The sequence below is a fragment of the Balaenoptera physalus genome (genome assembly GCF_965194825.1).
Source record: "Balaenoptera physalus genome assembly, chromosome: 16".
Lineage (NCBI taxonomy): Eukaryota > Metazoa > Chordata > Mammalia > Artiodactyla > Balaenopteridae > Balaenoptera > Balaenoptera physalus.
In genome coordinates, this window is record NC_138898.1 from 72603854 (window position 1) to 72630268 (window position 26415).

General features: G+C 40.0%; 1 protein-coding gene and 1 long non-coding RNA gene across 4 annotated transcripts in view; one reads left to right on the forward strand and one right to left on the reverse strand.

Annotated features, from left to right (window-relative positions):
* Positions 1-26415, reverse strand: part of LOC309645684 — a 594963-nt gene that overhangs the window by 275176 nt on the left and 293372 nt on the right. The window lies entirely within an intron of this gene.
* The window catches only part of PRKCB (protein kinase C beta), a 315654-nt gene that overhangs the window by 205118 nt on the left and 84121 nt on the right, over positions 1-26415 (forward strand). For all 3 annotated transcript variants that reach the window (XM_082431039.1, XM_082431040.1, XM_082431041.1), the window contains exons 6-8: positions 15462-15618; positions 16818-16952; positions 22424-22520. In XM_082431039.1, coding sequence (XP_082287165.1) covers positions 15462-15618; positions 16818-16952; positions 22424-22520 — 389 coding nt within the window. The remainder of the gene's footprint in view (positions 1-15461; positions 15619-16817; positions 16953-22423; positions 22521-26415) is intronic.

Consider the following 26415-nt stretch of genomic DNA (forward strand, 5'->3'; position numbering starts at 1 on the left):
ACAAAGAAATGGAAAGACTATCCAGTCTTTCAGCAAGTGATGTTGGAAAGATTGGGCATCCATATGCAAACAAAATGAGCCTCAACTTCTACTTCATACCTTATATAAGAATTAACTCAAAATGGATTATAGATCTGAATGTAAAATATAAAGGTATAAAACTAGAAAACAGGAGAAAATTTTTATGACCTGGAGTTAAACAAAGAATTCTCAAACAGGGCACTAAAAACATGACTCATAAAAGAAAAAAATGATTATTTGGACCTTATTAAAATTTTAAAAAAGTATGCTCTGCAAAAGACACTGTTATAGAATGAAAAGACAAGCTACAAACTGGAAGAAAATATTTGCAAATCACACATCTGACAAAGGACCTGAATCCAGAGTAAAGAACTCTCAGAGTCATAAGTATGAAAACAACCTCACGAAAAAGATGGTTCAAAGACTCAAACAAACACACCACCAAAGACGATATAAGCATGGCAAATTCATTCGCAAGAAGATATTCAGTATCACTAGAAATTAGGGAAATACAAATTAAAGCCACAATGAAATACCACTATACACGTATTAGAATGGCTAAAATGATAACGATAATAAATACTGTGAATACAGTGTGCTGGCAGGATGCAGAGTGAGAGGAACTTTCATTCATGGCTAGTGGGAATGCAGAATGGTACAGTCACTCTGGAAAACCTTTTGACGTATATATATGTATGTATGTATGTATACATACACTTACCATATGACTTAATGATCTGACTCCTAGGAATTTACCCTAGAGAAATGAAACTTTATGTTCACACAAAAACATATGAATAGTTGCACAGCTCTATCATAATCAACAAAAACTAGAGACCACTCAAATGTCCTTGAACAGGTGAATGGATAAACTAACTGTGGTACATCCATACAGTGGAATATTCCTCATCAGTAGAAGGGAATTAACTATTCATACATACAACTTGGCTCACTCTCAAAGGAATTTTGCTGAGTTAGAGAAGCCAATCTCAGAAGGTTTCATACTGTATGATTCCATGGATATACCATTCTTAAAAAGATAAAACTGTAGTAAATGAGAAATAGATCATCGATTGCTAGGGACTGAGGGAGGGGGGAGTCTGTAACTATGAAGCGGCAGCACAAGGGATTTTTTCTGGAATGATAGAATTGTTCTGTGTCCTGGTAGTGTGGTGGTTACATGAATCTATACGTGTGTTAAAATTCAGAAAACTATACACCAAAATAAAAAAAGTCAGTATTACTGTATGCTGTATTTAATTTAAAAAATTATATGCCACAGGCAGAAAATAAACAGATAAAAGATAAGGAGAGGAAAGGAGGGTGGGAGGGAGAGAGGAAGAGAGAGAGAGACTGAGAGCAGGGGAGGACAGAAGGTAAGGCAATAGACTGAGGTGAAAGAGGAGCTGGCTCCGGGGAAGGTGTAAGCAAGAAGGATCTCATGTTATGATAATAAAAAGTAATGTAAAAAATAAAGTAAATTAAAATGCATAGAAACAGTAAATAGAGGAATGCCAACTGCAGAAAATATAATCAGTAATATGGAAACAAGCTTAAGGAGTACTTCCAGGTGGCAGGGAAAAGGGACAAAGAAATGACTACAATCATGAAAAAAAAAAAAAAAGATGTAGAGGACAAACAGCATTGATCCACAGGTAAATGGAATCAGATGTTCCTGGAGAAAAGACCAGCTAAATGGAAAAACACCTATATTGAGAGTAGAGTTCAAGACAAACAAATAATAAACTGCATAAAAAGAATTTTTAAAGAATGAAACATAAAATCCAAGACCAAAAAATAGTCATGAATCTCAAGTAACACAGGGTCAAAATACATAAAAGCAAAAACTGCTAGAAATGAAAGGAGGAATTTATAGAAATACCATCACAGGAGGGTTTTAAAACATACTTTGTCAGTCTTTGACAGATAAAACAGATAAAAAGAATATGGATATAGATAACTTAAATAATATAATTAAAGTGAGTGTCAAATACCTCTATCTTGAAGCCTGAACCCTTCCATAAGAGAAACACCTTTTTCCCTAGTATGCACAAAATTGGTGATATGTTAGCTTGCAATGCAAACCTTATTAAATTCTTCACAAAATGCCCCAGAAGTGGCTCAGCCCACATTTTCTGATGAAAACATAATAGAACTAGAAATTCATGACACAAACATAATACAGAAGATCTTCAGACGAACGAGATGGAGCGGGAATCAGGTGGGAGCCTTAAAATGATGAGGTCTTGAAATTGCTTCTGTCGAGAATGAGAGGGGGGTTGACTAGGCACACCCAGTAGGGTTGACAGGTGGTGTGGAGGGCCAAGCTGTGGTTGGAGACCCTGAGTGGGTCATGCATCAAGCCCCCACTTTCTCCAGGGGCACTCTCTAAGCCATATATCACTGATGGTCTGAGGTATGCAGACAGGATGTTGTTGAAAAGACAGAATATTTAAGCCTGTGGCCAGAAGTGATTGGAGGGCTTTCCATATTGGTAGGGTTAGGAAAAAAGTAATAACTCAGGCACCCACTGATGGACCAGAGGAAAGGAAAGAGTTGAGGGATCTGAGGGTTTGATGAGGTTAAAAAAAAAAATTGGTGTAAAGGGAGCAGGGGATTAAAAGGATAAAAGGTTATTGGGAACAGTCAGCTCTACCCACCACCAGAGCCTACCATCAAGCCTCTTAGATAGCCTCAACCACCAGAGGGCAGAGAGCAGAAGCAAGAAAAACTACAATCCTGCAGCCTGTGGACCAAAAACCACAGTTACAGAAAGATAGACAAGATGAAAAGGCAGAGGGCTATGTACCAGATGAAGGAACAAGAAAAAACCCCAGAAAAACGACTAAATGAAGTGGAGATAGGCAACCTTCCAGAGAAAGAATTCAGAATAATGATAGTGAAGATGATCCAGGACCTCGGAATAAGAATGGAGGCAAAGATTGAGAAGATGCAAGAAATGATTAACAAAGACCTAGAAGAATTAAAGAACAAACAAACAGAGATGACCAATACAATAACTGAAATGAAAACTACACTGGAAGGAATCAATAGCAGAATAACTGAGGCAGAAGAACGGATAAGTGACCTGGAAGACAGAATGGTGGAATTCACTGCTGCGGAACAGACTAAAGAAAAAAGAATGAAAAGAAATGAGGACAGCCTAAGAGACCTCTGGGACAACATTAAACGCAACAACATTCGCATTATAGGGGTCCCAGAAGGAGAAGAGAGAGAGAAAGGACCAGAGAAAATATTTGAAGAGATTATAGTCGAAAACTTCCCTAACATGGGGAAGGAAATAGCCACCCAAGTCCAGGAAGCGCAGAGAGTCCCATACAGGATAAACCCAAGGAGAAACACGCCGAGACACATAGTAATCAAAGTGGCAAAAATTAAAGAAAAAGAAAAATTATTGAAAGCAGCAAGGGAAAAACGACAAATAACATACAAGGGAACTCCCATAAGGTTAACAGCTGATTTCTCAGCAGAAACTCTGCAAGCCAGAAGGGAGTGGCATGATATACTTAAATGATATACTTAAAGTGATGAAAGGGAAGAACCTACAACCAAGATTACTCTACCCGGCAAGGATCTCATTTAGATTTGATGGAGAAATCAAAAGCTTTACAGACAAGCAAAAGCTAAGAGAATTCAGCACCACCAAACCAGCTCTACAACAAATGCTAAAGGAACTTCTCTAAGTGGGAAACACAAGAGAAGAAAAGGACCTACAAAAACAAACCCAAAACAATTAAGAAAATGGTCATAGGAACATACATATCGATAATTACCTTAAACGTGAATGGATTAAACGCCCCAACCAAAAGACATAGACTGGCTGAATGGATACAAAAACAGGACCCATATATATGCTGTCTACAAGAGACCCACTTTAGACCTAGGGACACATACAGACTGAAAGTTAGGGGATGGAAAAAGATATTCCATGCAAATGGAAATGAAAAGAAAGCTGGAGTAGCAATACTCATATCAGATAAAATAGACTTTAAAATAAAGAATGTTACAAGAGACAAGGAAGGACACTACATAATGATCCAGGGATCAATCCAAGAAGAAGATATAACAATTATAAATATATATGCACCCAACATAGGAGCACCTCAATACATAAGGCAACTGCTAACAACTATAAAAGAGGAAATCGACAGTAACACAATAATAGTGGGGGACTTTAACACTTCACTTACACCAATGGACAGATCATCCAAAATGAAAATAAATAAGGAAACAGAAGCTTTAAATGACACAATAGACCAGATAGATTTAATTGATATATATAGGACATTCCATCCAAAAACAGCAGATTACACGTTCTTCTCAAGTGCGCACGGAACATTCTCCAGGATAGATCACATCTTGGGTCACAAATCAAGCCTCAGTAAATTTAAGAGAATTGAAATCATACCAAGCATCTTTTCTGACCATAACGCTATGAGATTAGAAATGAATTACAGGGAAAAAAACGTAAAAAAGACAAACACATGGAGGCTAAACAATACGTTACTAAATAACCAAGAGATCACTGAAGAAATCAAAGAGGAAATAAAAAAATACCTAGAGACAAATGACAATGAAAACACGACGACCCAAAACCTATGGGATGCAGCAAAAGCGGTTCTAAGAGGGAAGTTTATAGCTATACAAGCCTACCTAAAGAAACAAGAAAAATCTCAAGTAAACAATCTAACCTTACACCTAAAGAAACTAGAGAAAGAAGAACAAACAAAACCCAAAGTTAGCAGAAGGAAAGAAATCATAAAGATCAGAGCAGAAATAAATGAAATAGAAACAAAGAAAACAATAGCAAAGATCAATAAAACTAAAAGTTGGTTCTTTGAGAAGATAAACAAAATTGATAAGCCATTAGCCAGACTCATCAAGAAAAAGAGGGAGAGGACTCAAATCAATAAAATCAGAAATGAAAAAGGAGAAGTTACAACAGACACTGCCGAAATACAAAACATCCTAAGAGACTACTATAAGCAACTTTATGCCAATAAAATGGACAACCTGGAAGAAATGGACAAATTCTTAGAAAGGTATAACCTTCCAAGACTGAATCAGGAAGAAACAGAAAATATGAACAGACCAATCACAAGTAATGAAATTGAAACTGTGATTAAAAATCTTCCAACAAACAAAAGTCCAGGACCAGATGGCTTCACAGGTGAATTCTATCAAACATTTAGAGAAGAGCTAACACCCATCCTTCTCAAACTCTTCCAAAAAATTGCAGAGGAAGGAACACTCCCAAACTCATTCTATGAGGCCACCATCACCCTGATACCAAAACCAGACAAAGACACTACAAAAAAAGAAAATTACAGACCAATATCACTGATGAATATAGATGCAAAAATCCTCAACAAAATACTAGCAAACAGAATCCAACAACACATTAAAAGGATCATACACCACGATCAAGTGGGATTTATCCCAGGGATGCAAGGATTCTTCAATATATGCAAATCAATCAATGTGATACACCATATTAACAAACTGAAGAATAAGAACCATATGATCATCTCAATAGATGCAGAAAAAGCTTTTGACAAAATTCAACACCCATTTATGATAAAAACTCTCCAGAAAGTGGGCATAGAGGGAACCTACCTCAACATAATAAAGGCCATATATGACAAACCCACAGCAAACATCATTCTCAATGGTGAAAAACTGAAAGCATTTCCTCTAAGATCAGGAACGAGACAAGGATGTCCACTCTCACCACTATTATTCAACATAGTTCTGGAAGTCCTAGCCACGGCAATCAGAGAAGAAAAAGAAATAAAAGACATACAAATTGGAAAAGAGGAAGTAAAACTGTCACTGTTTGCGGATGACATGATACTATACATAGAGAATCCTAAAACTGCCACCAGAAAACTGCTAGAGCTAATTAATGAATATGGTAAAGTTGCAGGATACAAAATTAATGCACAGAAATCTCTTGCATTCCTATACACTAATGATGAAAAATCTGAAAGAGAAATTATGGAAACACTCCCATTTACCATTGCAACAAAAAGTATAAAATACCTAGGAATAAACCTACCTAGGGAGACAAAAGACCTGTATGCAGAAAACTATAAGACACTGATGAAAGAAATTAAAGATGATACCAACAGATGGAGAGATATACCATGTTCTTGGATTGGAAGAATCAACATTGTGAAAATGAGTATACTACCCAAAGCAATCTACAGATTCAATGCAATCCCTATCAAATTACCAATGGCATTTTTTACAGAGCTAGAACAAATCATCTTAAAATTTGTATGGAGACACAAAAGACCCCGAATAGCCAAAGCAGTCTTGAGGCAAAAAAATGGAGCTGGAGGAATCAGACTCCCTGACTTCAGACTATACTACAAAGCTACAGTAATCAAGACAATATGGTACTGGCACAAAAACAGAAACATAGATCAATGGAACAAGATAGAAAGCCCAGAGATTAATCCACGCACCTATGGTCAACTAATCTATGACAAAGGAGGCAAAGATATACAATGGAGAAAAGACAGTCTCTTCAATAAGTGGTGCTGGGAAAACTGGACAGCTACATGTAAAAGAATGAAATTAGAGCACTCCCTAACACCATACACAAAAATAAACTCAAAATGGATTAGAGACCTAAATATAAGACTGGATACTATAAAACTCTAGAGGAAAACATAGGAAGAACACTCTTTGACATAAATCACAGCAAGATCTTTTTTGATCCACCTCCTAGAGTAATGGAAATAAAAACAAAAATAAACAAATGGGACCTAATGAAACTTCAAAGCTTTTGCACAGCAAAGGAAACCATAAACAAGACGAAAAGACAACCCTCAGAATGGGAGAAAATATTTGCAAATGAATCAACGGACAAAGGATTAATCTCCAAAATATATAAACAGCTCATTCAGCTCAATATCAAAGAAACAAACACCCCAATCCAAAAATGGGCAGAAGACCTAAATAGACATTTCTCCAAAGAAGACATACAGACGGCCACAAAGCACATGAAAAGCTGCTCAATATCACTAATTATTAGAGAAATGCAAATCAAAACTACAATGAGGTATCACCTCACTCCTGTTAGAATGGGCATCATCAGAAAATCTACAAACAACAAATGCTTGAGAGGGTGTGGAGAAAAGGGAACCCTCTTGCACTGTTGGTGGGAATGTAAATTGATACAGCCACTATGGAGAACAATATGGAGGTTCCTTAAAAAACTAAAAATAGAATTACCATATGACCCAGCAATCCCACTACTGGGCATATACCCAGAGAAAACCGTAATTCAAAAAGACACATGCACCCGAATGTTCATTGCAGCACTATTTACAATAGCCAGGTCATGGAAGCAACCTAAATGCCCATCGACAGACGAACGGATAAAGAAGAGGTGGTACATATATACAATGGAATATTACTCAGCCATAAAAAGGAACGAAATTGAGTCATTTGTTGAGATGTGGATGGATCTAGAGACTGTCATACAGAGTGAAGTAAGTCAGAAAGAGAAAAACAAATATCATATATTAATGCATGTATGTGGAACCTAGAAAAATGGTACACATGAGCCAGTTTGCAGGGCAGAAGTTGAGACACAGATGTAGAGAATGGACATATGGACACCAAGGGGGGAAAACTGCGGTGAGGTGGGGATGGTGGTGTGCTGAATTGGGCGATTGGGATTGACATGTATACACTGATATGTATAAAATTGATGCCTAATAAGAACCTGCAGTATAAAAAAACAAACAAAACAACTAATACTAAACTTTCATTGGGTTATTTGTATGGAAATATGTTAATATAAATGTTTCAGACATTACATGAAGTTCCTAAAAATCTTATATTTGTATTTGTATGGAAATATGTATGGAAATATGTTAATATAAATGTTTCAGACATTACATGAAATTTCTAAAAGTCTTATATTTGTATTTGTATGGAAATATGTTTGGAAATATGTTAATATAAATGTTTCAGACATTACATGAAGTTCCTAAAAATCTTATATTTGTATTTGTATGGAAATATGTATGGAAATATGTTAATATAAATGTTTCAGACATTACATGAAATTTCTAAAAGTCTTATATTTGTATTTGTATGGAAATATGTTTGGAAATATGTTAATATAAATGTTTCAGACATTACATGAAATTTCTAAAAATCTTATATGTTCTGGTATAATGTTATAAGTAATAATCCTAGTTATTACTTTAAAATGTATATCTCAGAAATAACTAATTTTCTTGTCAACTGCATTATTATGAACTTTCATCAAATCTTTTACCATGGTCATTTTTAAGTCTTTTGTCATTTACAGACAGTTCTGGGTGTACTCTGATGATTTTGCAAATATGTTCCTATAAAAGGGTTTCATCTTCCAGAAATTCATGGAAAAGACTCTGACAAGTACAGGTTTCTGGTAACTGACTGTACTGCTGAACTGAATGAATAAGCATTTTCAGAACTCTGATGAAAAACTGATGAACTCATAAAAGTGCTAACAAAAGATCAAGATGAAAAAAAACCAATTAATTACATGGGACTGAGTGAACTGATGAGGATGAGTATAATTTTTGTGACTTTCTGTCTGAATTAAAAAAAAAAAAAAAAAAAAAAGGTTATTGGGGAGTTCAGAGGAAGAGCCATTCCAGGTGAGACTCCAGGTGGCTGGATTGGGATGGAGAGGAAGCCATAATATAAGAAGGAAGGGATCTATCACATTTGGCTTCAGATCATCTGTCATTCTCTGACTACCTCCTCTAGGTTCATTTATATGAAAATCACATTGGAGAGATGCTCTTTTAACCTTGAAATGGATCTTAATAGTTATATAATTTGATCTAAATTCTCTCAAAGGAGAAAGGAAATCAACATTTGTTGAACCTCTGCCATGTGCTTTACACTATACTTCAACACCATTATCCTCTATAATTAGGGGAACCATATAATTTATTGTCCGAACTGGACTCTCTTAAGAGTAAAAGGACAATAGATAGAGACTGAGGCTGTTCTGGGTAAACTGGCATGGATGGCCATCCTATAATTATCACACATCCCTTTGAGTTGTATGTGACTTTATCAGCATTTCGGAGACAGGGGAACTCAGGCTCAGAGAAGTCTTTTTACTACGGGCACCCAGTTAGTGAGAGTAAAGGCAGAGGCAGGATTCAGACCTGAAGGTGTGTGTGACTCGAGTCTAACTATTGCTAATTTGGTTCCTGATTCACCTGCATTAGCTCCCCCATCATCGTTTCACTTGCCTTGGCTTGACAGGCTCTCTTCCAGACACACACTGTGACGGTCCCAGCTGGAAGTCTGTCTCAACAGAAATAAATGGATGTGTGATAACTGTGCCATTGCCAGCAGTGACGGGAAGCCAGCTGTTCTAGGAGCCTTTGGCCACGATGTGCTTGGGATGCCTTAGATGCTGCATGTGGGCTGCCCAAAGACCCCAGGTTTGCTTACTTTGTAATCAGATTCCATCAGATGAGGCCAGGGATGGCCAGTTAAGATGACTGGAAGGGGATTCTGATGGATCCATGGCTCCCAAAAGCTGTAGCATCAGAGAACCTTGAGGTTAGAAGAAGTAATAAGTGAACAGGAATCAAAAGGATGTGGATCTAGGAGTAGAGGGCTGAAGAAGCTTCCAACTTAAGAAGGTGTAGCAGGGCAGTGTGGAGGGATTTGGGGTTAACCAAAGGTCCAGTGAACCGAAGGTCATCCATCAGGAGGTCACTGGAATGGAAGGAGGGGGGGGTGCAGAGCAGGAGAGCTAAAATAGGTGGATAGTTCTGAAATTTTTCACCTGTTTAGTCTCTTTCCTCCAACCCTGCTTTGATCCTGGGATAGGTGCTGGGGGCATCCAGCTGATCTTAATGAGGTCATTCTGGGTCTGTGCATTGTTCACCAAGGGCTCAGGGATTCAAACCATGATCTTTGCAGATCTAGTTGCTCTAAAAAGTCTCTGGGGAACAGGGTGCGGGTCTCTGAAGGCCAGAACAATGGATTCTTGGAGGCTGTAGATGCACCACAACTGAATTGTTTTTTAAACTAAGTTTTAATAACACAGTTAATACAAGAATGCATTCTCTTTGTAATAAATTCAGAATATGACAGTTAAGGCTAAAGTCTCTTTTGCCCCCAGCCCCCAAACCAGATTCCTTTACCTCTTCCACAGATGTAACCGTTACTTCAAGCCAATTTTGGGTTTATCCCTCCAGACTCTTTTCTATATATTTACACTCATATATGACCTTGTAGAAAATTTATTTTATTGTACTTGCCTCTTGAAGATTTGGAGGGCCTTGTTTATTAAAACTTTTTATTTCGACATAATCTCAAAGTTACAGAAAAGTTGCAAGAACAGTACAAGGAATATCTGTATGCTCTTTACCTGATCTACCACTTGTTCATATCTTGCTACATTTGGTTTATCATTCTCTCTATTAAATATTTTTATATGTGTGTATATTTTTTCCGAGCCATCTGAGAATAGGTTGGAGTCGTGGTTCTCATTTGCCCCTAAATACTTCAGTGTGTATTTCCCAAGAACAAGGACATTCTCTTGCATATGTACAGTTATCCAACTCAGGAAATGTAACATTGACCCAATGCTATTATCTAATTCACAGTCCCGATCCAGAGTTCATCAATTGAACCACTGATGTCCTCAGACCTTTTTCTTAAATAAAGAAGCATTATACTGTAACTGTCTATCTTCATCTTGCTATTTTCTTCAACATGTTAGTGCATGTAGATAGCCCAGTGTTATTGACATCTACATAGTATTTCACAGGGTGAATATGCTCTAGATTATTTACCCCTTCCCCTGTTGATGGGCACTCAGATTATTTCCTACTTTTTGTCATTGCAAACATCCTCAAACATAACTTAATGTTGGTGGGTGTTGCTTTGAATAACTGTTCTGAGGACATGTAGTGAGGGCAAATGAAGACTCGTGATGTTGAAGAAAGTACCTTCAAAAGGAGTTAATAAAGAGAAGCTCCTGGTTCACACAGTGTAGGATAATGGCTATAAAGCAACACAGTTATTCAGACTTTCCAATAGTTGGTTCAAAAAAAAAGACTAGGAAAGTTCTTGGTGAAGAACGATTCTTAGGAAAATAGTTAACAGTAGTGCTATCTTTTATGGATTCAGCACTGTGTTAGGTAACTTGCACCAGAATGCAGAGGCCTCATTTGCTCTGAAGGCCCTTTGATGGAAACAGCCAGATCTTACCCCCCAGCCAGCTTCACTTCCAAGGCAAGCAATGTTCTCTTGATTGGGACACTTTTCTCCTGTGCACTTAGCAGACTTCCACCAGGGGGGGAAGGTTGCTATTTCTGCTTTGTGTGAAGCATTTTGTACCATCTGGGCTGGCTGAATTTCAACAAAGATAGTAAAGAAACATTTATCAAGAAAAATCAAAGTCAGTCTCGCCAAGTGTGGTCTAGAGAGATTTGCTTTCTTGATACATATGCAGCTCTCTTGCTGCTGGGAAACATGACTGTACTTTGAAAAGCTTCAGGAGGGACAGGCCTTTGGATCTTAGCCTGCAGCTACTGTCAACTGCTCATGATACAGTGGCTTTAGGAGCCAGAGCTCTTGGAGATATGCATGCCAACAGTCCCAGAATCAATTCTGTTCCGTACCTTTCCACAGAAATTTTTGGCCCCTTTGGTAGAGGAGAGACCCAAAAGGACAGAAGTAGAAGAAAGGGTTCTATAAGGGTTGGGGGAAAGATGGAGTCATGCCTCAGTTAGGAATGTTTGGTTCAGGGGAAGTAGATGCCCAGGGAGAGGTCATTCTTAAGCCATTAGTTATGAGATTGGCTCAAGAATACAACATACACTTGTCTTTCAGAGTGCTGCAAAGAGCACTCTGAAAGAGCTGTGAGGTTGCAAACTTACAGTAGAGGGATGTCCTGGTGATTGTCCTGTGGTGTCAGTTCATAAGACAGGGGAGGGAGTGTGGTCTTTGAAGAAAGACGAGCTATTTCCACTTGCATATGTGTTGCCAATCAACCAGACAGACAAGTTTCTCGCACTTCAGAGCGTCTCCAACCATGTTTTTATGCAACTCCCTAGAGTGATAGATGTGTCGTTCCAAGATCCCAGCCTAGAAACTGGCACATGCTGTTTTCCTTGGAAGGCTCAATAAATGAAAGTAACAGTTGGAGACTGTATTCCATGGGGGAAATGCATGGGGATATTAAGAAATTATATCATCTTGGAAAGTTTCACCTAATGTGTGCTCTGTGCTCTAGCAGCGTCAGCATCACCTGGGAACTTGTTAGAGAAACAAATGAGCAGGTGTCACTCCAGACTTACGGAATCAGAATCTATCTGTGGGAGTGGGTCCCAGGAATACGTGTCTCACAAGTCCTCCGGGTGACCCTCATCCACGCTAAGGGTTGAGAAGCATTCCTCTAGAAGGGTTCAAACGGAAGAGTCGGATGCATTATTCTCAAGAAGGAAAACCACAAGTGGTTCTGTTTAATATCAGTCTGTTTGGAAATGGTTGTCTTCATAATAAAAATAGACAAATGTGGTAAAAGGGGCACTGAATATGAATTTTAATAACAATGAAATAGCAATAATATAGCTAGCATTTATTGACTATTCCCTAGGTGCCAGATTCTGTGCTAAACGTGTATATTCCTTGTCTGACTGTACTCTTATAATAACCCAATGAGGTATGTATTATCTCCATTTCACTGATCAAGAATTTGAGATTTAAAAATGTGAAATACCTGCTAGGCAAGATGCAGACCCTGGCATGTTATAGCCCTGTATCCACTACACTATATGACCTGGCTACTGTCTCATTAGAAATCAACTATACTTTGAATAAATCTGGTTTTATATATTCCTTGGGAACAGGATCAACATCTTATGTTGGCCCCCCTGTCACCAGTACCTAGCAGAATGCCTAACACATTAGGGACCTGCTTATGGAGCTTAACCAAATCAAAGAGGAAAAATTCTTGCTTTTGGTGCAAAAATGAGATACAACTTGCAAGCTGAGATGGAACATGAATTCAACCTGTGGATAAATGGAAGAAAGGGCCACGTACTAGAGTGCAGAACAGTGTCAATGCAGAGTAAGTTACAACTTGCGTCCCAGGGTCCCTTGTCACTCCTCAGACAGTCCACCCAGCCCTTTCCTCACTTCATTTATTCAGTCTCAACCCTTTACTAGCTATATGATCTTAGGCAAGTCAGCCTCCCCTGACTCCCATCCCTAGCAGTGGTTAGCTGCTTGCATGTAGGAAAATAAAGGGAAAATATTTGAATTTAACTAAGGCTGTGTTTGTCAGATAAGATGGAAAGAAAGAGGAGTAAGGGAGTTGAGAGTAATTTCAGGGAGTGATTATAATGCACCCAAAACTCTAAACTGGGGGTGAATGGAGTAAAGGCAAGAGGGAACGGGGAGAAAGAGAAAATATATTGTGCTCAATAGACTGATTGGTGATGAAAGGCCTGTAGCAGTGGGGTACTAGAGTTAATGAACTGGAAAATGGGAAGTGGCATAAGATCGTGGGGTACATGAAACCGAGTTTAAGAAAGTAGTGTAATTGCCGGATGATAAGCACCAGGGAGGAGGTAATGGGGGTGGAAGCAAAGGTTGCAGGGAATGGGGGATGCTTTACCCCTACATTTCTGTTTCTGTTATCTTATTACACTTATGAAATACTTAGGAAAGATGTTGAATGATGGCTGTGGTAATGGGTATCTTTGTCTTATTCCTGACTTTAATGGGATTGCATTTATCGTTAACTTTGGTGTCTATTATTTCAGATATCCTTTATCCTGTGAAGAAAATTTCCTGTTATTTCTAGCTAATTGCAATGAACCTATGGTTTTCTCCTTTGACCTATAAATATGATGAATATTTTAATAATAGATTTCTAAGGTTGAACCATCTTTGCATTCCTGGTAGGAGTCATTATTTATTAGCCTTCTAGCAGATAGTTTGTTTTTTTTTTTAATTTATTTATTTATTTATTATTTATTTATTTTTCGCTGTGTTGGGTCTTCATTTCTGTGCGAGGGCTTTCTCCAGCTGCGGCAAGCGGGGGCCACTCTTCATCACAGTGCGCGGGCCTGTCACTATCGTGGCCTCTCTTGTTGCGGAGCACAGGCTCCAGACGCACAGGCTCAGTAGTTGTGGCTCACGGGCCCAGTTGCTCCGCGGCATGTGGGATCTTCCCAGACCAGGGCTTGAGCCCGTGTCCCCTGCATTAGCAGGCAGACTCTCAACCACTGCGCCACCAGGGAAGCCCCTAGCAGATAGTTTGATTGAGTCTTCTAATACATTACTTCCCTTGGCTGTCTACATTGCTGGTTTTGATCTGACTCCTAATTAACTTCTTCCCATTTCTCCAGGTTGATGTCTTATTCTACCTTATCTTCCCTATTCCCAGTTGCATCTGCACTGCCGACCTCTGCTTCCTTTCCCCTCTCTAAGCCTCCTTTACCCAGGGTGTTCTTGGTTGAGGGTGGAGCCTAATGGTAAAGTTGCTCTTTGTCTCTCTGTGGCCCTCTGTGGCTTGTCTGGGTACTGGTTATGGGTGCTACATGGAAAATAGTTGCACTTTGGTTTAGAGGGCAACTCTTTGTCTTTTAGCTTTTTCTTTTTGAATTCAGGTAAAATGCACATAACATAAAATTAACCATTAACCATTTTAAAGTGTACAATTCAGTGGCATTTAGTACATTAACAGTGTTGTGCAACCATCATTTCTATCTAGTTCCAAGGAATTTTGTCACCTGTAAAGGAAACCCCATAACCATTAGGTAGTAACTCCCCATTCCACCTACCACCAGCTCCTGGCAGCCACTAGTCTGCTGTCTCTTTGGATTTACCTGTTCTGGATGTTTTATATAAATGGAATCATAGAATATGTGACCTTTTGTGTCAGAGTATACACATGTTCATAGCAGCACTATTCACAATAGCCAAAAGGTGGGAATGGCCCAAATATTGATCAACTGTTGAATGGATAAACAAAATTTGATATATCCATACAAGCGGATATTATTCAGTCATAAATGAAGTACAATGTGTATGAACCTTGAAAGCATTATGCTAGATGGAAGAAGCCAATCTTTCTTGTAGACTTTTTGGAAAATAAGATTAGAGAACTTACAGTTAATCTAAGGGGCAGAGTGGGGAGAGCAGTATGAAAGTCAGAAATCAATTTTAAACCAATATAGAGCAGAGTCTACATCTTTTCAGTTTATCTCACTTTGTACACTTCTTAGCTGTTGATGTTAATAAATGAAAATTCCCATTAAGTAAGTGTGATGCCAATGATCTTTTCACAGGTTCTACAACCATCAGTAGCTGGTGCTTAAATATTCTGGGGCTATTAATGCTAAAACTGCTTTTTCTGTTTTTAGTAAGAGATGCTAAAAACCTTGTACCTATGGACCCTAATGGCTTGTCAGATCCTTACGTGAAACTGAAACTGATTCCTGATCCCAAGAGTGAGAGCAAGCAGAAGACCAAAACCATCAAGTGCTCCCTCAACCCTGAGTGGAACGAGACATTTAGATTGTAAGTTAAAATCATTGCAGCCCAGCCTGCGTGGTGCACGTTGGGTTGTGGGCCACCTGAGGTTGGGGAGGTCCTCTCCCAGCTTCTCTTTCCTTTGCTCCTTCCCTGCCTCCCTCCTTCCTTCCTTCCTTCCTTTCCTTCCTCCCTCCATCTGCATTTTTGCATTGCAAGCCAAGTAAAAATTGGAATTTTTTTTTTATACAGTGCTGAGAATGTCTCTGGTGTGGGAGAGTGGGTGGGATGGAAAATAGTGTGATGTGTTGCTAGGTGAAGGCAAATTGTGGGAGAAGCTCTGGGTCTTGGCAAACATGGGACATAACCTGTAGGGTGTGGGGATGACTTCTCTAGGGCTGGGTGCGTGGGTAATGCTGGGCCTGTAGCTTGCCGGGAGCTCTCTGCCAGCTGCCATGGAGGATTTTCCCTGGCTAGTGCTCCAAGAATGTGGGTTCACTTCTCGATGCATCTGGGCCAACAAATATGACATATATCAGCCGATATTTATTGAGCATATACTATGTATAACGAGCACTGTATTAAGTGATCTAGCTTCGTTGGTCATTTCATCCCCATTTTACCAACGGGGCTTAAAGAGATTAAAGCACAGGCCAACGTCCCACAACAAATACAGGGTGCAGCAGGATTCAGCGACAGACAGTCTGACTTCAAGGGCCATGGGCCAAAAGCATGATTCCTTGTGGTGCCTCGTTCCTTCTTTCCCCTCTCAGGGCGAAACTGGGGGCCTATCTCAGCCTCAGTCAAGGACATGCCCTAGAACAATTTTCCCTAGACTGGCACCATCAAGACTCTTTCCTTCATACATTTCCTCAGCCTCATCCTCAACCCGCATGTGTGCAAACACTCACACAATTATATGACTGACATCTATAGTTCTTAGAGTGACTGTGTCAATAGGATTTCCTGAACATCATGGATCCTATTAGGACATAAGGCAGCAGAAGTAGTTAGAACTGTCCCTGTCAGAGCTGGCCTAGGTCCTCTGCCTGTTTAAACCACAGGCTGTAAAACAGGAAAAGCTCTACCTCCCTGGGGAGCTTGCCTGGGATGGAAACTGAATATGTTTCTTACAACAGCCTGTAATCCTTAAAAATTCCTACCTTCAGGCTTTGTCCTCTTGTACATTTCATCTGCTTGAGAAATCACCATAACCTCCACCGACTTCTTTTTTTTTCTCTTTGCAGCCAGCTGAAAGAATCGGACAAAGACAGAAGACTGTCTGTAGAGATTTGGGATTGGGATCTGACCAGTAGGAATGACTTCATGGGATCTTTGTCATTTGGGATTTCTGAACTGCAGAAAGCTGGTGTTGATGGCTGGTAAGGGAAATTTCTCTTTGAAAGCAACAGTACAGCTTGGTCCATCAAAATGTGGGAGCAAGTATGTTTTCCTTTTTCTCCTAAACGTGAAAGACTAAAGCAGAATCACAAAGTGAAAGCTGGTAGATTGGCTCTGCCTCATAGATAGTTTTATTTAGTCCTCATGCAAAAAAAAAAAAAGAAAAAAAGAAAAAAAGAAAAAAAAAAGAAAGAAAAAAAAGAATTAGTTGCCAATATTTTCAAAATCAGGAAATTTCCCATAAAAATCTAGACCTAGAGGGCAAAAATGAGGACAGTTGAATAGTTAATACCCCCTTTAGACAGGATGTGGATTTTCTATTTGCCACAGTCCTCACCAGTCCCTATTGTTTTACATCTGCCCCACTTTACACAATTATATGGCTTGACAGGCCCCATGGGCACTAAAAGGGCTCTCACACTTTACCCAGAAGATATGTGTAATCCACTGTCAGATTTTGACTCCTTAAGAAGATGCTTCTTCATTGGGACTGCTTACCAAGCCTGGTCACAAAAGTGCTGGAAGGTTGCTGTCTTAGTCAGCTGCAAAAGCTCCTTTGTTCTGACATTTTTGCTTTATTCCCTTCTAATGGCAAAAAATCCTTCCCCAATATTCCCATCAAAGAGGCTGGATAAGTCCTCTTTGGCAACTGTTTCTTTCCCAGTTATCTGAGTAAAGGAGTCAGAAGAGATGGCCCACCTTGGCACTAGAACTTTGGGAGAAGTAGTAATTAGGGGTGCTTCTATCTCTTTAAGAGAAATTGTCTCATTTCTGAAAGGTCCCTGCTCAGGGCTTTTTCAGTTACAAGTGAAAGACAATCAAAATCAAACTGGTTTAGCAAGAAAGAGAATGGATCCCTGGGCCCTCACATCCTTTCCATCGTCCTCCTTACAACTTCCTTGTCTCTCCTCCGCGTTTATTGTAGGCTTTTATTCAAATATATATTGAGTGTCCACTCCGTTCTAGTCACTAGAGATACAAAATAGTAGAAAATAGTGTTTGATGCTGATGAATGCTATAGAGAAAAGTAAGCAAGAAACAGGGGTAGGGACTGCCGGGGGACGGTGACATTCTGGTTTAATAGCGTGCTCAGGAAGGGACTCTCTGAAGAGGTGACATACAGCCAAGACCTGATGGGGGTGAAGGAATGGACCATGTGGAGATTTAGGGAGAAACTGTCCCGCACAGAGAGAATTAACCTGGCCACGTTGGTTGCAGAATTGTAGGGACCTCTTGCCTAGTCAATCCTTGTCCATGCTTCCATGTTCAGTCTTCCCAAGTCCTCTGGCTTCGTGTAACAAGTGACATGCTGTTGGATTTAAAAAAAAGAAAAGAAAAGAAAAGAAAAAAGAAAACGTCATTCTGAAAGTGTTTTTCTCTTTTCTGTAGGGAAGTGTTTTAACATGTTTGGTCTTAATTTCTCCATTTTTATCATGGTGTTTCTGTTTCTAAAGGTTTTATTTTTTCCTTTGCTATTTCATTCTTTTCTTTTATTTCTGCAGCTGAACAGATTATCCTAAATCATTGTTACCTTAAAGTCATATTTCTTTAAGCTTTCTTTTGTTATTACTCATAGTCATGTTTCGGTCTTATCACACACAAAAAATAACTAAAGCTTTGGAATCAGACTTCGTGGGTTAGAATTTCTGTCCTACCACTTCCTAGCTGTGTACCCCTGGGCAAGTTACTTTGCCTTTCTGTGCCTTCTTTCCTCATTTGGAGGTAATAGTGGTAATTAAGTCATAGGATTGTTGTGACATTATATTAGTTAATATAAGTGAAGTGCCCAGTGTCTGGTAAATAGTAAGCACTCAGTAAGTGTTAGTCATTATTATTAATTGAATAATTATTAGAAAAATATAAATAAGCAAACAAAATATTATCGGAATCCCATTGCCCAGAGATAATCACTATTGACCATTTTTAGAGTTTTTTTTCTGTGCGTTTGTATGAAACAAAAATGAAAACTTACTGTCCATACTGTTTGGCAGTGTGCATTTTTCACCTAACAATGCATTATGAACCCTTTTCCCTATCATTCAGTAATCTTAGGCAACATCATTTTTAGTAGCTTCATATAGTCCATTCTTATAGATCAGCCTCAATTTACATAATCATATTCTTATTATAAGATATGCAATGCTTACCTATATAAATAATTCTACAGTAAACATACTTATAGTGAAAACTTTGTGCATGGCTTTAATTATTTCCTAATAAATTCCTAAGCCTGGAATCAATGGCTTTGACACCATATGCATTATTCAAGTATTTGCCATAATGTTCTGTAATTTTTTTCAGTCAATTTACATTCTCACCAATGCTGTGTGAGACTTTTCATTTCACCTACGCTTGTCAACATCTGGTATTATAAATTTCAAAGATGATGCAAAGGCTATACATATTTTGTTACTAATTATACATATTTACATAATATACATACATAACATGATACACGTTTTTATATATACTTTTCTTATTTTATAATATAAATATTTATTATTATTATACATACATTTGTTACTAATTATGCTGAATGTTTTCACTTATATATTGCCTTTTTTTTGTATTTATAAGTGACTATTTCTGGTGTTTTGCCTATCATTTTCTTATTAATTTAGAAGAACTTTTTATGTAAGATGGATAATACTATGTCTTTGCTGAAATATGTGTTGCAATATTCCCCTCTTTGATGTTGTAGGTTAATTTTGGTAATATGCATTTTTTTCTTAGTGGTATATAAAGCATTCCATTCAACTCTAATTAATATAATAAATATCAAGCCAACTGCCAGAAAAAGTTCTCTAGTTTGTCCACTGATTCACTAGTTGTTTTCTGAATTATCCATCCTAGTGTTTACTGTCTCCTATGGATTTTAAAATTTACTGATTATATTTTTCTTCTGAAAGTAGTCTTTCCTAAGCTCAGATTGTTGCCGCTTCATAGATGCATCAACCTCTTGGATCTCATTGAAAATATGAGTTAGATATTTTCTGGAATTTTCTCTCTTTTGGCACCAGTTCTAGTTCACGGGAATCCGATTCCTCATCGTTTCTCTTTATTTTAATGAGTTTTCCACATGCCCTCCTTCTGGAAGGGTGAACACAGAAAAGTTGAGTGTCCCTGTTCTAATCTTTCACATCCAGATGAAGGGAGAAAGGAGCCTTTTGTATTTTTTGGAGTTCTTCTTTGTTGGATCGAGGGTCCTGGTCCTGTAGATATTTGGGAGAGGGCTACGGCTGGAGTCAGCTGCACGGCAGGCAGCCCTACTGCCCATGGAGGGGCATCTTCCCCCTGTTGGTTTTGTGCATCTCAAAGTCGGAAGGGGTTCCTGCTCTTCTTTTCTAATGGGCACAATTGTCCATATTTGGAGGCCATAGTGACGGTGTACTGGCCACAGCAAACGTGAGGTGGTGGTGCCGTGCTCTAACCAGTGCCCCGGGGGCTGACGTGTCCTGTACTTGCTGAATATGGGTCGGAATTTTTGACCCTCATCCAGTCCCTGCTGGTCTGTTCCAGCGTTGTTAGTGGGGTCCTGTTGAGGTTCCCATTGGCTGATCACAGCTGGTCAATCCCCTTTGATGGGTATTTTCCAAAGTATGGGACCCCAGATGGCTTAGGTAGTACATGGTGGGGCATCAGCCATATTGAACTGTACCCTGACGAAGCTATTCTTTTTTTTTTTTTTAATTTAGTTTATTTATTTATTTATTTATTGGCCGCGCCATGCAGCATGCGGGATCTTAGTTCCCCGAGGGATCGAACCCGTGTCTCCTGCATTGGGAACGTGGAGTCTTAACCACCAGACCGCCAGGGAAGTCCCCAAAAGTCCCCAAACTATTCTTTTGTTGGTGTTGCTTCAGTTCTTGAGTTTACTGCAGAGAAAGTCTCAGAGGGCGCTGGTGTATCCTTAATACTCTTTAACCCTTGCTGCTTGCTGATCTCCCATTTTAATAAAAGGGGCAGGCATTAGTCTCAGAGCCTTTGGTAAGCAACACCATCTACTTGGCTTTGAGTAACTTTGATTTGCATATGTTTCATTTTTTACAGATACATACTTTCTGCTTATAACAGGTGTTGTTGGCTTTCTTTACAAGGAAGAGATATAAAGTGTCTTTTTAAAGTGAATTTATTATTCGAAAAGCTGATTTAATGAAAAGCATTGTCAAAAATAACATCCAGATTTAGCAAAATCCACAAAGGTGGAGGAATTTTGTCAAACACTGCTCCATGCTCTCTTACTAATACTTTAATTTGCAGAACTTCCTGAAAGTCCCTGCTGTGTGTATAGCACCCTTCTTGATTTCCAGCAAAGATACAGATGTTCTCTTATTTTTGTATTTATTTTGGTAATTTCTTTGGCAGTTTGGAAGATGAGCACTGAATATTAAATGTGGAGGTGTCCAGGCTCAAACTGTCATCTCTGCTTTGAGTCACCTATCTCTCTATTTTTAGAAGCTGCCTAGGAAGATTTGTGAATGGAGAAAAAAAATTGTGATGAAAATTGTAAATTCTGGTTAGAAAGTCTCTGGGAGTGAGGAGTTTTGGGTTCTTTTTCCCCCTGCTGACTCCAGTGCCTTTGGAATGTCCCTTTTCCTTCCTCACACTCATCTCAGTCTGACTAGATGGAAACATCTTTGTGGTCTAGAAACAAACTGAAACCATCTTGTTTATTATAGTGATATTAATATCAGTAACAATGATGATGATACCTTTTATTGAACACTTGCTAAACGCCAGGCACCAGACTTATCATTTTACATGCATCATCATGTCTCAGCTTCACAGTCATCCTATGAAAAAGACTTTTATTCCTATTTATTGATGAGAAAAATCGAGGCTCAGAGGGCCTACCTAGCTTATTCAGTTATCCAAAGAGGCAAGGGAAGAGGTGAGATTTGGACCCAGGCATAGTTTGACTCCAGGGCTTGTGTACTTTCTCAGGAGCTTGACTACCGAGCACTTTGGGAAGGTTTCTGCATAGAAAAACGGCGTCAGTGAGACAAGTCCAGAGTCATCCAAGTGCTGGGATGGCCGGGTGGCAGCATGTTACAGTGAAAGGGGATAGAAATGCTGGGACAGCGTGATAGGAATACGTTGACAGTGGGAGATCCTCAACATTCTTTCAGAATCAGAAAGCACATAATGGACCAAAATAGTAGCTAGAAACATTGAATGATATAATCAAGAAAATTGTGTGTGTCTGTGTGTGTTTAGAGAGACAAGACAGAGAACTTTACATCCTATAAACCCATTTTTTTCTGATGTGTTTCTGATGGTTATAAAAATATATAGTGTCCCTGGATACACACATACACACATACCCCAAAACAAAAAACCCTCAACACATGTTTTTAAAGCAGAGCTTTCTATAGACTTCCCTCCCTTATCCTAATCAACAAAATGATATTAAGTAGAGTCATGGAATGTGTCTTTCCTTTGCTCCCTTTAGGTTTAAGTTACTGAGCCAGGAGGAAGGCGAGTACTTCAACGTACCTGTGCCACCGGAAGGCAGTGAGGGCAACGAGGAACTGCGGCAGAAATTTGAGGTGAGATGTCTTTCTTTCGGCATCAGTGGGAACCGGTTGAGTCTGCCTCTGTACTGTTTTTCTTGTTTATGGTGTGGTTTCTACCAAGCCCTTTCCTGACCCTGTGCCTTTGCGACGTTGTTCTGCTTTCCAGAAAACTCCTGTTTATCCTTCAAGACCCCAGTTAAGTGTCCCCTGCCTTGTAAAGTCATTCTGCCTCCCTGTCCTCATTCAGATTTAGACTTTTCCTTGAGAGTGTTCATTCACTACCCAGGTCATTTTGCTGGTGCTTGGACAGGGATGTTAGTAATGGTGAATGAAAGCAGTGGACAGGGTAGAGATATTTTGGAAGCTCAGTCAAGTAGGCTTGCTGAGGGATAGAATCTGGATTTGGATTTGTCAGCAGGATGGTGCCGTATTAACAGATGGAATTGATAGTGCTAGTGACTCCGTGAAATACCCATGGATGCATCTTTCGAAGATTAAGAGCCCTTGGCTCTGACCTTGGGCCATAGCGCTGGTCTGCTTCTACCCCAGATAAGCCCCCCCGCTCTGTGGAGCCAAATAAACTCCATATATGAGACTAGCAGGTATGTAGGACACATCCCAGTTTTACAAAGAAAACGTTTTGGGGAAAATGGGTTTGAGTCCCTTCATTATATGTGTATTGAGTGATTTTAAAGTAGTTTCATAAGGGAAAACATGTTATTTTGTTCACAGAAACTTAATATACTGAGTCTGATGGGAAATCAATTCTAGATAAGCAATGACAGCCTACTAACTCTGAAAAATGTATAAAATAGCTAAAATGAAATAGGTTACTGTCATTGTTATTCATCAAGTAATCATACAAGCAAATAGAAGCAGAATATGACCAGGTAAAGTTCTGTGAAAGAGAGGTCCATGGTGCTTTGAGAAGATATAAGAGGGAAATGTAACCTTGTCTGAGAGGACAGGGAAGGAGTCATTGAGGAAACAATAGGGAAGTTAACCAAGTAAAGAGGGGAAAAGAGCATTCCATTCAGAGAGGCGAACAGGTGCAAAGGCCCTGTGGTGGGGAGTTATATAGCAACTCTGTGACACTGAAAGAAGGCCAGTGTGGGTAGAGAAGAGAGAGCAAAGGGTGAGTTCATGGTGTGGCTGGGAGGTGGGTGGGGCCAGAGTAGAAGGACTGTGCTGACTTTAGCAAGGGTTTTGGCATTTATTCCAAGAACCATCTTAGTGTCCCCTCAACTTGGTAGGACTCATACTTGTGTACTGACCCTTGTCTTGAGCCTGTGCCCTCCATAAAACCTGGTGACAGTTCTGACCCAGTGGGACTTCCCTTCATGGAAACAAGTGGAATAAACATGTTGACCTTGGACTTGACAGTCATTCTCCAGTGAACTTGATCAGTGAGGTTCATCCTTATAGAGCAGCTCGCTCAAGCCCAAATGAGCTGATGAAAGAACTTTCCCTCCCAGGAGAGTCGAGAACTGGACCGTGATAACATTTTAGGACAGGAGGGCAGGCCTTCCAGAGAACCCTTTTCTTCTCCTTCCTTCAGCTTTCTGATGGAGTGGGGTCCGTTTGCTGCCGAGTTACAAATGTCCTCTTGTGGGTGAAAAAAACAAGACCGGTGTTTTCTTGTAAAAAATGAAGTCTCAGTTTTACAAAATGATTTCTTCTGTCTTAGGGCAGCCAGGGTGACATTTCAGAACACCCAGGAAAACATTTCCTACATGAACAGAGCATTTGTCTGGGCCAGTTATTGGCTTGAAGGAAAGGACTGTTTTATCTGCGTGCAACAAAATGTGTCCTTTATTTCCCACAAGAGCCTGCAAACGCTTGTTTATGCCTGAGTGGTAATTGCTCCACACCATAGTTTGTTGATTAAAAAAATGTTTCCAAGAGACCGAAAATTGTTCTCAGACACATAGAGGAATTTCAGTTGACCTTGGACGTGAGAAATGTAATCCCTGTGCAATAACCAATTAGCACCCAGAATGACTCAGAAATTACTTTCAAGCCTCTTATCTGGAGAAATTCTGAGTGACGGTAAAATCGAGCTGCAGAAATTGGGGTAATAGAATTTCACGGTAGGGTGAGCTTGGTGAAGTTACCACACGTGGTATGCTTCAGAACACTGGAGGAGGCTCTGTTTGGGGACTTTTGTCTGGCTGTGGCCTTGCCGATGGGCCAGGGAAGGGAAGACTCCATTTTGCATGGTTCAGAATAGGTCTTCTGACAGGCTTAGAATTTTTTAATTTAATAAAATGCTTACTATGTGCCATTTATTGTTTTAAGTGCTTTAGAAATATTAAGTCATTTAATTCAGTCCTTACAACCACCATGACTGGTCGGTACCTTTATCATCCCCCTTCATCTTTTACAGATGAGGAAACTGAGGCCCAGAGAGGTTAAGCAACTTTCTAATATCCCTCAGCTGGTCATTGTCTAACTCTGAGTTTCCCCAGAAACAGACTATAAGGATTCAAGTGCAGGTGGTTTCTTTGGGAGGTGACCCCAAGAAGCATCTAGAGTAGTGGGAAAGTGAGGCAGGGAAAGAAGGAAGCAGGAAAAGTATGTATTATCAGCAAGTTACCACTGTGGGCAGCTGGGGTTTAATCCTGCCGGGGATTAACCGGACCGCAGGGTTTCCAGTCAAGGGGCAGGCAGCTGAAGTATTATCCACCAGCTCCCCTTCCATCACTGGCTGAAGGCTGCTTCCAGGGGTATTAACTTGCCAGCACTTTCAGCTTGGCCTGCTTGTGGGCTGTGCTTGCTCCTGCAACCAGGAAAAGAGCCTGCAGGCAGAGTCACAGGTGTAAGCGGCAAGCAGCCCCAGGTATAGAGAGGAGAGGGCCGAGGGGTCTTGGCTGGATACCTGGAGCCACATGTGTGCAGTGTAGCCTATTCTGTTCAGGTGGTTCGAGAGCCAGCCTGCCTGGATTGGAATCCCAACTCTGTCCCTTCCTTGCTGGGTGCTGAAGGCAGGTTACTTTATTTCTCCGAGCTTTTGATTCCCCACCTGTATGTATCATGGCACCTCTGACCTCCTACGGTATGTGAAGAGTGAGTGAGATAGCATTTAAACCAGTGTCTGGCATGTCATATCATTCAGGTGTCAGGTGGTTGTTATCCTTAGCAGCCCTCTCCCTGCCTCACCACCCGCCCCAGAATAAATCAAGCTCAGAACCTGCTCCTTCTGGTCTTTGGAAGGGTTGCTTGGGGGTTGGGGAGCATCTACGTGGACCACTAGCCTACAGAGGTGTCTACCGCCACTGCTGGGTACGGGAGTGCCGTTGGAGCTCCTTGTAAGGGTGGAGGTTAGTTTAAGCCAAGAAAGGCATTCCTCATCTGAGATGGGGCCCTGGAGCCAGGCAGCCGGGGCGCCTTCACTCTCCCGTAGCGCAGTCTGGAAAGAGGCAGGGCTCTTTGCTCAGAAGCGCATCTCTTTGCTTTAACTTTGAGCACCAAGTCCTAGGCTCTAAATTACAGACATGAAAAGGCAACCATTAGTGTATTCCTGTTTCTGAAGCCGTATCCAACCCAGCAAGATAGAGGATCATTTAAATTCGGGCCTCAATTTAAAAATGTTTGCTCTTTGATGGAAGACCTGCTAGGCACGAGGCCTCTGGGAGACATGGGACGTTCAGAGGAACACAGGACAGGGTTCTTGTCCCAAATGTTTTTAGAACTGGGCAGGTAACAAGAAGGGGGAAAAGCTTAGTGTGAGACAGCAGGGTGTGGTGGTGATGACGGTCAACTGGAGACCTCATGTCCCATCTAAATGCCCCATTCTTATGGATGGGGCCCAGTTTTGCCAGATGTGCTTCTTTAGAAGAAGCTGGGATTCGGGTTTTTGTAAGACATCTCCTGATTTTTAACAGATCTCAACTAATTTAAATATTAGTGCAGACCAGACCGATAAGGC